General features: G+C 27.7%; 1 protein-coding gene across 1 annotated transcript; it reads left to right on the top strand.

Annotated features, from left to right (window-relative positions):
* Nucleotides 1-5,263: 5,263 nt before the first annotated feature.
* Nucleotides 5,264-9,938, top strand: LOC108472863 (LOB domain-containing protein 4-like). Its single transcript, XM_017774419.2, has 2 exons — nt 5,264-5,756; nt 9,341-9,938. The coding sequence occupies exons 1-2, from the start codon at nt 5,580-5,582 to the stop codon at nt 9,689-9,691; spliced, it is 528 nt and encodes a 175-aa protein (XP_017629908.1). The 5' UTR covers nt 5,264-5,579; the 3' UTR covers nt 9,692-9,938.
* Nucleotides 9,939-12,684: the final 2,746 nt, after the last annotated feature.

The following is a 12,684-nucleotide window of genomic DNA, read 5'->3' as shown; positions in this document are numbered from 1 at the left end:
TCCCCAATTTATTAAAAAAATAATCCTAAAATAAAACCATAATTTTTTTTATACGCTGAAACTTGGAAAGAGGATGAGTTTTGGTTCATCTCAACCTTAAACTTGAAACATTTACAAATTATTTTCCTGTCATATTAAAATAAAATTTGAAAAATCATCTAATAATTAGATTTTGGTGTAATTATTTACAGTGTAACATATTTGGACAACCACTGTAATTGGTGAGTCTCACCAAATTTAGTGTAATTACACTTTTCAATTCTTAGGAGAGGGAAGAGCATAAGTAATTACACCCAAATCCTACTTTAAAAATTATTTTTATACAAGTAATAAAAATTATATTATAAGCACTGATATGTGTGACAAAAATTTCTTACATTATAAAAATAATGTGTATTTTATAAAGTTATAATAAAATTATATATTTAAATCCTAAAAATTTTAAAATTATGATGAAGAGGTTTATTATAGAAAAATAATTTACATATTATAAAAGTGTTATAATATATTTATTTATAAAAGTTAAGGCTAAGAAGTATAGACATAATTTATTTATGTGTTCATGTTATATATTATAAAAATAATATACTTATTCATTAAAATTGTTATAGTTTTTTCTTATCATATCATATTTGTACAGGCCCAATTATGCCCGGCCCAAACTAAAAGACCAAACCCAATTGAATACAAACCCTAAAGCCCAAATCCTAGCCCCTTGCAGAGAAGAGAAAACAGAAGACCCTCAAGCCTCAAGAAGACACTCGGCCAACCAATGGCCGCCTCAAGACCACCACCAAGCATATGCTCCTCCATGCGTCGACACGCCCATACCACCGCAAACACAAACAACAAAAACAACAGCCACAACAGAGGAATAAGAGCATTTTTTATTGTTATTGTAATCGGTTATAAAACCGAAGGGAGAAATTTTGAAAAAAAACGGATTGTATTTTGAAAAGGGGGGTTTTTATTTTTTTACAAAAAGAAAGATTGTAACACAGATATTAGAAATCAAAACGCACACAAGTGAATCGAAGAACGATTGGAAACTAAAAGGTGTTCTTGGTTCTTTTTTATTTTTATTTAGTTTTTTCTTTTGTATTTTCTTTTATTTCTTTCTTTCTCTTCGCGAATCTGTTTAAGCAAAAACTAAAAGGAAGGAAAATGGCTCACCTGAATCCCTTTGAGCTCGCGTCGGAGTGATTTCTCCGTCGTTGTAATCGAGTTCGGCAAAGGGACAAAGAACTCTTTTTTTCTTCGTTCTTTGGTTGCTGAAAGTTTAGCCTTCAAAAGAGGCTTTGAAGACAGAGCGTAAAAGCTCATTCTCCGCAACACCGATCACCGGCCATGGCAGCGTGCAGGTGAGCATGGAATGGCCTTGTCGGCTGAAAGAAGGAGAAGAGATAGAGGAGTCTGAAACTGTTAGGTTTTTAGAAAAAAAATAAAAAAGGAAATAAAGGCTAAAATGGTTTCAAAATAAAAGTTTGATTTAAATAATAAAACTAAAACAACGCCGTTTGGGTAAAGGGAAAGGGTCCATGCGCCTAAAATGGATAATTTGTGTGGCTATTCTCTTCCACTTTTCTGCGTTTTCATTTTAATCTCATTTTCCTTTTTATTTTTCTTCAAATTCTCCTCTTTAATTTTATTTCATTTTTAATTTAGCCCAGGGCCTTGCTAGCCAAAACACAATGCATAAGGACTAGGGATATTATCTCATTTAGTCCCTGCTACTTTCAGCGCACCGCAATTTGGTCATTTGATTTTATTTTATTTCTATTTTTACCCCAAAACCCCATTTGACTTTCAAATTAGTCCATTTTTGTTAGTTTACTCACTCACTCATTCATCTATTTATTTGTTTATAAATATATTTTTCCATTATTTTTCTGTTTTACTTGTTCATTTATTTATTGGTAAATATTATTCGTTTACATTATTGGAATCATTAATTCATAATTCTTTTATTTCTCTCAATTTTATTTACTTTTGTTGTTGTTATTTTGTTATCTTTTATTATTTTATTATTTATTCATCTATCATTCATTTTTATATATATTTTCTTTCATTAATTACTCATTTTATTTATTATCATCATCATCATTATTATTGATATTAATATTATTATTATTATTATTATTATTATTATTATTATTATTGTTACTTTTTGTCACTATTGTCATTATTATATTATTACTATTATTATTATACTTATATTCATGTTTATTCTATTTTTCTAACATTATTACTGTTTCTCGATCTTATTTATTTATTTATGTTCCTATTATATTTCCATTCATGATACTTCTATTTATATTTATATAGTAATATTACGTTTATTTTCATATATACATATTTTATTCTTGCTATTATCATTTCATTTATTTATATCTTTTACATAGTTTTTAAACTTTAGATTTTTTATTTATATTATTTATGTCAAAACTCTTTTATGTATATTTTTATTCTAAAGTTATCTTTCCACATATATTGTGTATTTTAAACTACCATACGTATTATTATCTTGCGATTTTTTATATATCTTTTAGTTTAAGTTATTTTATACATAACACGTATTTTAAAATTCCGTATGCATTATTTTATACTATCTTATACATCAATCGTTTTAAATTCCTTTCATTGTTACTTATTTTGAACTTTCTGTACATTGCTTACTCTAAAATATTTTATATACTCATTATCTTACATACATATCTATATACATATTTCGTGATAAAATTGTTTTAATATATATTATTGATTTCACGTTATCTTATATATACGATTTGTCTTTTTTCTTTTAAACCAATTTACATATATGTATGTACATATATACATTTCCATTCAAATCTATTATGTATATATTTAAAAGAAATTTTTTATATATTTTATTATTTAAAACTTTTCATATATCATTATCCCTTTCATATATTATTTATATTAGGCCTTTTATTGTATATATCATCTATTTAAAGTTTCATATGCATTACTTGGTTTAAATTATTTTGTATGTTATGCACTTCAAAATTCATTTACATCATTATTTTTATAAAGGAAAACTACTTTATACATTTCTTAACTCCAAATTCCATTTTTGAAATCGGTTAAATCCCAACTCATTATGCTTGGATTTCAAATGATTATACTTTTGTTACATCTGGTCTTATTTGTCCGTTTGTCATACCCTTACATGTTTTATGTTCTAAATTCAATACTTTGCATTTTATATTCATTTATTCGTTTACCATGTTATGTTATTTATCTATTCATTATTCATGTTATTTATATATTATTTCTATTTCGAAATATACATGCTTTATACTATATACGTTTAGCCTCCTCACCTATTCATTGAGTGGTCTATATGTTTCATACATTGATTCGTAAAGCTTTGTCATTCTAATCATGTCCAAACATTTTAACATTATGACCTTTTTATGGTACATTTTTGTTTCATCATTTTAATTATTCATCGTGATTTGTTTCTAAACGTACCTCTTAAATACTTCACTAAAGTTTTTAGATTCAAATTTAAAACAAAAGAAAATCTTGAAAATATGGCAATGTTTCGCGTTTTTTGGAACACCAAAGAATTGTGCCCTAACTTACGGGGTTTCGATTCTCTCGTTGATTCTAAATAGCCAAATATCCTTTTGAGTTTTAAGAACACATGAAATTTCAATTAAAATTAAAGATAAACTTGCGCTCGGAAGTTCAAGGTATCGCGTCCTAACTTACGGGATGTGATTCTCTGATGTCTCGAGATGAGGAAATCTTTAGCAATCGTTTTGATCCAATTCAAGCACTCTTAAACTCGACATTCATAAAAAGGGATCGTATTTCAAAATTTATTTTAAAACTTTTCAATTTACGATATTAAGACATTAATTAATCAATTAGGTACCAATTTTGGGCGTTACGAGGGTGCTAATCCTTCCTCGTACGTAACCGACTCCCGAACCCGTTTTCACAAATTTTATAGACCAAAATGTCATTTTAGTAAACTAAAATGTTCTATTAAAACAAGGGTGATCCGATCACATCCAATAAAGATCGGTGGCGACTTCCGTTTTAATTTTCACTTTCAAAATCAAAGTCGATCCCGTTTTAAAAAATTGTTACGACAATATTTATAAAAAATAACTTTCTAAAGTTATGATAAAATTTATATTATTTATAAGAAGTGTTATGAAAGTTTTGGAAAATTTATAAAACTTTTTTTATAAAGGTTATATATTATGAATTTTATATTATTTTTACTTAATTTACGTATTATAAAAAGGGATATAACCTAGCATAAGTCTTTCTTTAAATTAAGTTTATTTAAGTTGTTATAATTAAATATAAATGTTATTTGAACTGTGAGCCGAAATATTATAAGGTCGATGCTAGTTATGCAAATAGAAAAGATTTTCTTTTACCATATTGTAGGGTATGATACCATTTGAGAGAATAATGTTAGATACAAGCACCACAAACAGCTAGCGAACTCTTTAATATGAGATATTCAATACTTTAAATGTGATTGAGAAAACATTATATTTCTCATATTAACAACATTATCTTAGTATAGCATATAAAAAGGTTAGATCGTACCAAAATGTTGTATATTTTATAACTTCAATCATAGGTGAAATTGAGATGATTCATACTTCAAAGAGTACATAGAAAAAGGAAATCTTGATAATCTTAACGATGCATATTCAAATTCAGATGGTAATAAGTAGCATATGTTAAATATTAAAGAGGAAATAATCTAACACAACAATTAGATAAATAGTATATTTATTATCAACTACTTTTTATACTAACATAATACAAATGACAATTTGATTTTAATTTGTGTTGTTTGTTTAGATATTATTTTGTCAAGTTAATATTTTTTTATATTTTATAAATATAAATTATGTAACTATATAATTACAATTTATACTATTAATCATAATATTAAAATTTACGATATAATTATATTTTATCAACAAAACACATTTATATATATATATATATATATATATATATTTATAATTACAAGGATGGATTTAATTGGCCTGTGTTTTCCCAATTTAGGGTAGCGTATTAGCAAACAAATTATTTACAACTTCGAACATTTTTCTAAAGAGAAAAAAAAAAAAGAAGACAATGTATCTCATTAAGGTGGACCTAAAGATCTTATCAAAAACGATGTTTTTGTCTAACAAAATCTAGGGCTTTGCTTTTTTGGCCCCCCACCAGATTTGCTGTCACATAAGAATCTCTCTATATAACACCCAACCCCTTCAACGTTCAAGCCCCCTCCCCTCACCTTCCCATTTCTTTTCTTAGCCTTAATATCTTTAATTTTCATAAAGAAATTATTTCTTCTCTTTTACTATAAATTAATTCTTGTTCCATCTCACTTCATTAACTTTGGGTCATCAATAATTAATCGAAACCATTACCAGAAATAATAATAACAAATAATAATAAATATCTAAACTTCTCTTATTATTGATTGAGCTAAAAAAAAAACAAGCTGTCTCATTACTGTGGAAAACTTCTAGGGTTACTTTGTTGTTGGCTTGCCCGAAAGAAGAAGAGGAATGAAGGAAAATGGTAGAAAGCACGGCGCCTTATCGCCATGCGCGGCGTGCAAGTTACTTAGAAGGAGATGTGCGCCGGACTGTGTTTTTGCTCCGTATTTTCCAGCTGATGAGCCTCAAAAGTTTGCTAGTGTCCATAAGGTGTTTGGTGCTAGCAATGTTAACAAGATGTTACAGGTTCATTACTTTCTCCATGCACTCTCTCTCTCTCTCTCTCTCTCTCTCTCGCTCTCTCTCTTTTCTGGCAAATAATTTGGGAATTTTCTATTTATTTAAATAAATTTTGTAGTATATGTTCTTCCAATGATTTCTTGGAAAATTAAAACCTTTGGGAATTAAGATATAAAAAGTCTAACCACATTTTAACTCGATTGGTTTATGAAGTCATTCTTAAGAGGTAATATTTAATAGGTTTAAGATTCAAATCCTCACATTCCCCAACTATGACTGACCAACTTGTAAAAAGAAAAAGAAAATCATTAGGTCAAGTATATAAAGTAGAGGGAATTTTGTTCTTGAGGGCGTGTTTTAGGGTTTTTGCATAAGATTGCAAGCATGCATAAGCATCATAGTAGGGGGAAAAAAAGGGTTTATCTTTTTTCTTATTTGCCAGGCAAAGGGCTTCTCTGTTGTTATTAGTAGGCCAAAAAGATTGTGAAAAAGAACGGGAAAGCAAAGAAGAAAGCAAAAGCATCTTCATCATCTTTCCAAAAAGAAATTAATTAAGCATTATTTATGTGGTCCATGGCTTCATGCTATGCTGCAAAAAAATATATATATGCTTAATGAAGAAGGAAATTTTTTTTTTAATGAAGATAACAGGGTAAAGTCTTTAAATCATCTTATACTTGTTCTAATTATGTCTTGAAAAATCTATATGTTTCATACTTTCGATATCCTTTTTCATTATGAATTTTAGAAACAAAAATTCAACACTAGGCAGAACTTTTCCTTTTTCCTTTCTTGGTATCATTTAATGTTCTGTTATTCAAATTTTCAAGTACTCAATGGTATCTTTTTCCCTTTTTTTTTTTTTTTCTCAATTAAACTAATCAAGAAAGAACAGTATAGAAAAGCCTGAAAACACAATGATATATTTTAAATATAAGCAATATATTTAATTAATATTGAACAAATACCCGTACAATAATAACATTAATTGAGTGATCTCTGAAAAACTACGTGTTACATTTGTTCATCAATAGCATTAAGCACAGTGTTTAGAAGAAACCATAAATCATTATAATGGAAATTCTTACACTTAGTTTATCATTATAATTTGTCTTGTGTTTTGTTGACATGATAGATGAGTGTGTTAAGTTTCCTGTCATAAACTTTTTTTTCCTTTTTCATTTTTTTGCTCATCCATTCATGTCATAACTTAGTGTCTGTAATACGACAGTGTTTAAAGAATATTTTTACATATAATCTTCAGATATCAAATAACTAAAAAAATTAAAAAAACTTTTATGTTAACATACTTTTTAAAGTTAAAACAGTATTTCCACCCCATGAATTGAGTATATAATTTTATTGTGTACAACATTTTTGTCATATATCATATCCTATCTAATTCTAAATAATACCCTAAAGCTCACTAGAAAAATTCATAATAAGATACAAATATAAAAGGAGAAAATTTTATATTCCCTGTCCTTTTTCAACTTTTATTTTTCTCTAAGGGTGGTTATTTATAGTTGATCAGCTTTTAACGGTTGACTGTTATTCTTATATTCTTCCACTAAATTAATGCTTTATCAAAGGATTCCTTGGCAAAAAATAAATAAAGGGAATAATTACTTTAATATATATAGTTATAACTTTGCCTTTAGCTTTTAACTTTCTTGCTATTAAGAAACTTTTAAATTTATCACAAAACCTATATAAAAATATTTCTAAAAATTTTATACTAAAAATAAGGTTTTGGTTGAAATGATTGGGTTAAAATTTAATTTTTTAAGTTCAAATTTTATTATTCTATTATTTTATTTTTAAAATGGAAAGATAAAAACAAAAATCTTCATATTAATATATTTTATTTTGTATATATAATACATGTTAATAATTTTTCAATTGAGTTAATGTCTGATTAATTTGTGATATATAGATGGATAAATTAATCAATTCTTTTTGGTAAAGAAGTTGTTATTATTATTATTAAGTCTAGATGAACGGTTTAATTACATTGATAGTGATAGGTTTGAAATTAGGTCGTAGAAGGACGTACTATTTGATGAAAGCAAACAAATTCTGAAATTTACTATTCTCCTTTTAGATCAATATTTAATTGAGCCATCATCTTATTGAACAATATGATGCGTGAAGGTGACATTTGTATTATATAATAAAAATATTATGCATTTACATATCTTTCAATCCAGATCACAATTTAATAGAAATGACACTAAGATGGTATTATGTATATGTGTATATATATATATATATATATATATATTCTTTTGAATTGTCAAAAGATTAAAATTTATCACCAAAACTAGAAATCCACCACTATATTGAAATATCAGTTGACAATTGTGTTTATCTTTTAGTTTTAACACACATAGAATCTTTTTTTTTGGTAGATATATACAACCAATTTTAGATCATTAATTATATAGAAGGCTTATTTACTTCATTTAGAAGATAATTAATATAAATAATATCCTCTATTTTCAAGTCTTCCTCTTATATATATATTAGATTATGTTAGTGGAGGTAAGTGAAAATATTTATAAAAATAAAATAAATTTTAATATTTGATTCACTTATAATACTAATTCAATTAATATGGAATATACACATATTAGAAGAAATAACAAAATTTACTTAAAAATGAAAGAAGGGTTATAAATTAAGAAGACAAAGCAAGATGTGATTTGTAATTATGAAACATATTCCCAGGTCAAGGAATTTTATAATCCTATCATCTCCTATTAAACAAAATATATGTTTGACACATTGAAAATATATAAATTTATATGTTGTATATATAGTATCATTTATTTAAAGATATAACTATTTGTATTTGTTTTAAATTTTAAATTAATTGAATTATAAAATAGAAGAGGATTATAATAATTTAAATTCTGGTTACTAGAATGATAGGATTTAGCTATTACGATATATAATCAATAAAGTCATAATTGTAATGGTAGCGTTGTTACCAAATACTGATCTTATATTTAATGTATTCACATTATATAACTTTAGCCACTTAAATAAATGGAAGTGCATTAAATACAAACTAAAAGATTATATATGTATGTTTAGCATACAAAAAGAAAGACAAATTTAATGGAAATTAATTTTCTACAAGTGTTTTCTTGTATCTTCTTTAAACCAAGTAAAAAATGAAAATAGGAAGACTGTTGCTAAATAAACAGAACTACGTAAGCATCTAATGTTAAAAAGTAGCAATTTGGAGACGGAAGCACTATAGTTACTCTATTTCTTTACAATTTTACCATAGCCAGCAAGAATTCTTGTATGCTATTATCAAATAAGTAACTTTTGGACCACCAAAAAGAAGGCAAACGTGCCACCCAATATCGTTCTCTTTATAAAGGTTCATGTATGCCGACTTAGTTTATTATTATTTCTTTTGAAAATCATGCAATGCAAATTCCATGAAAAAAGAGACTGACCCAAAGTGGGAAATCCACTCAAGATCCAATAATAGAAAGAAAAAGAGGCTGTAATGATGATTGAAAATGATAGATTTCGTTAAAAAAAAAAAAAAGCTAAATAATTTGGTTTTACAGGAATTACCGGAGCACCAACGAAGTGATGCAGTGAGTTCAATGGTGTACGAAGCCAACGCCAGGGTTCGTGACCCTGTGTACGGATGTGTAGGAGCCATTTCATCGTTGCAACGACAGATCGATTCTCTGCAAAACCAATTGGCACTTGCTCAAGCCGAGGTGGTTCACATGAGGATGCGCCAATTCGGTTCGACCTCATCGAACCCGGGCACCAACTCGGCTGATGAGAACATTGCATCAGTTGCAGATGCCCCTTCCAAGTTCATGCCGTCTCATCATCAGTCCAAGTCCTTTTTTTGCGTGGACATGGTTGATCAGCCTAATATTGCCGAGTCTTTATGGTCATACTAGCTTTTGGATTATGCTTACTTGCACGTTATGCTGTTATGGCTGCTTTGCCTCTTTTTACTACTTTTTTCTCACATATATATACTCCTACAGTTTCTACCTGACCCAGGTGGATTTGATTAATCATTATGACCATTAAAATATTGTAAATATACAATTAGGACTTTATTTATATTATCACTAGCTAGCTTGTGTATTTCCTCGTTGTACAATTTCATTAATATATATCTTATAGTTTGCTTGTCGGTAATTATTCCACAAAATAAGTACTAATCTAGAATATATATATATATAATTGTGATAAATAAAATTTTACATATTTCATCTATTATGATTATATTTAATTTATTTAATCTTTTTTTTACTAAATCTATAGCTTTATCAATTATCGGAATAAAGCCTTCCACAATCATCTCAAAAATAAAAAAAATAAACATGTAAACACCACATTTAATTTCATAGAAAATTTATTATTTGATACGGTGGAATTTTTATAAGCAAATTTAAAAAATCATCATATATTTTATTTATTTAGTTTTTATTTTTAAAATATGAATTAAAACTCTTAGCAGTTTCTTAAATCTATTTAAGGAATTAAAAACATCATAGTCAATGTATTAAATAATAATTTTCGCAAGTTATCCAAACTATATATAATTTAGAGTTCAGGAATAATAATTCATTGGATTATTATTTGATATAATTACAATTAAGTTTAAGAAACAATCATGCGTCTTATTTATTTAATTTTATTTTAAAAATATCAATTAAAGGCGCTTATTAATTTCTTAAGTTCGCTTGTGGACCCAACTAACGTGTTTATTAAATTCAATGGGCCTAAGTCATTTAGTTAGCAGATCAGACAACATTTTATTATCTGTTAATCTTGGGCTTTTCAAGCTTTTCCGAAATCCCACTAACTAATCCATCTCACAATCCAAATGTGTGAAAAAGAGAACCACCGTAATTTTCACCAACAATGGAAAATAAAAGGCAATAGTGAGGCAGAAATTTCCAGATTCCACCGTAATTTTGCTTTCTAATTTTATTTTATTTTTCAATAAAAGTAGGCAAAGCCTAATTTCTAAGAGTACATGATCTTGACCATGAAATGCCAATCATATCAGCTACTAAATGTTGTTGTAAACTTGTTGGAAATTGGTCCAACGCATGAAAGCCAAGAGGCATATCTGTAGTTAGGGGTGAGCAAAATCCGATTTGATTTGAGAAACTCGATAAAAAATTTAAATTTTGAATTAAATAGTTCGAGTTATTTGAATTAATCAAGTTATTCGGATTAACTCAAATAAAAAATTAAGTTTTTCTATTTAACTGGAATATGAATTACACAATTCGAATTATCCGAAAATCCGAATAAGAAAAGACAAAACTATGTCGTTTTGATAAATGTTTACTTTTTAAAAGTTAAAATTCAAAATAATTAAGTTAAAAGGCAAAACTACATCGTTTTGATAAATGTTTACCCATTAAGTTAAAAGGCAAAATCATTATATTGTTCATGTAGTTAAATAACCTTCTACTTCGTCTACTAGTTAAATAATCGGTCCAACTAAACGTAACATTAAGTATAAATAATAGGATTCGTTAATTCGACTCGATTTGACTCAAAATTTTTTAACTCAATTCGATTGGATTCAAAAAAAAATTCAAATTGAGTTTGGTTTCTAAAATAGGATTTGTCAACTTGACTAACTCAAAAAAATTTTTACTCAATTCAACTCTACTTGATAAAATACTCACCCCTATCTATAGCTAACTTTGCAAGATGATTAGCACAAAAATTGGCTTCTCTATATATACTTATGTTCAACAATACCAATCCAATCTCTACTAATCAGCCAACAATTTGAGTTGATTAATGGTGAGACTGATCCTAATTTTTTTTTATCCTTGATTAGTTGAACTGCAACTTGACTATCCATTCCAAAACAACATTTTGAAAGTCAGCATTCCACCCGTTCTACGTTCCCATTGTTAGGAGTTTAAGTGTATTTCAAACAATACTATAGTCCCAAATATTTAAAGAAACCCCTTCAAAAGTTGTTTACATATGTTAAGTAATGAGCTTGGTTAAACTGATGTTAGCTGATAGGTTGTTAGTTGTTAGACTGTTGTAGTTAGTTGTTAGTCAAGTCTGATAGTTTGTTAATTTTGTTAATAGTTGTAACTAAGTTCTTTTCAGTTGACAATCAGTTAGGCTCAATTGTTAGTGTTGAAACCTTAGCTGTTTCATTAACTATTTGCGCATAAATACAAGGCTTGGTCCTTATGGATTATTAGAGTCTGTTAAATAAAATAAGTAGACTATTTTTGTTTCTTTCTTCTTTTCATTTCTGGTTTTTGTTTCACTTCTTTCGTTGGTTAGATTGCTTCTAACATGGTATTAGAGCTAATTTTTTTTGTTATGCAATGTGTTAATTGTTGCTTGGAATGGTTGCTATAAAGAGTAATAGTTGCAGGTTCAAGTGTTGGTCTTCATGGCTCCAGAGGAAGTCTCAAGGAATGGTGGCAGTTAATATCAGTCTTCAAATGTTGATGAGCAGGTGTATTCTCTTCATTCAAAACCACAGTCAAGTTCTTATGTAACTGGTAAGAAAATTCAACAGTTTCTAAAGCATAACATCATTAAACTTAGTGAAAACAATTTTCTTTTATGGAAACATCATATAATGTTGATTCTTGAGAAATATAACTTGCAAGGGTATATTTTGGGGACCATTAGTGTTCCTTCTCAGTTTGTGGTTTATAAAAATGGCAAGTTAGTAGATAATTCTGATTTTCTAGAGCATAGACAGTAAGATAAGCTATTGGCATCATGGCTCTTGTCGGCTGTGTGTGATGAGGTGCTTGTCTACCTACCTAGTGCCAAAACTAAATTTTATGTGTGGGTTACTATTAAAAAGTAGTTTGGCACTAAGTCTAACATTAAGCTCTCAAGCTTAAGGTATACAGTCTATTCTCATAAAAAGGGACAA

Source organism: Gossypium arboreum, chromosome 1 (assembly GCF_025698485.1).
Source record: "Gossypium arboreum isolate Shixiya-1 chromosome 1, ASM2569848v2, whole genome shotgun sequence".
Classification (NCBI taxonomy): Eukaryota; Viridiplantae; Streptophyta; class Magnoliopsida; order Malvales; family Malvaceae; genus Gossypium; species Gossypium arboreum.
Note: the sequence above shows the minus strand (reverse complement) of the source record. Positions and strands in the feature narration are given on the sequence as shown.

Bases quoted from the DNA above. Each gene is read 5' to 3' on its own strand.
- LOC108472863 (XM_017774419.2), top strand. From the start codon at position 5,580: ATGAAGGAAAATGGTAGAAAGCACGGCGCCTTATCGCCATGCGCGGCG. The intron at 5,757-9,340 runs GTTCATTACTTT...TTGGTTTTACAG, and splicing joins ATGTTAACAAGATGTTACAG to GAATTACCGGAGCACCAACG.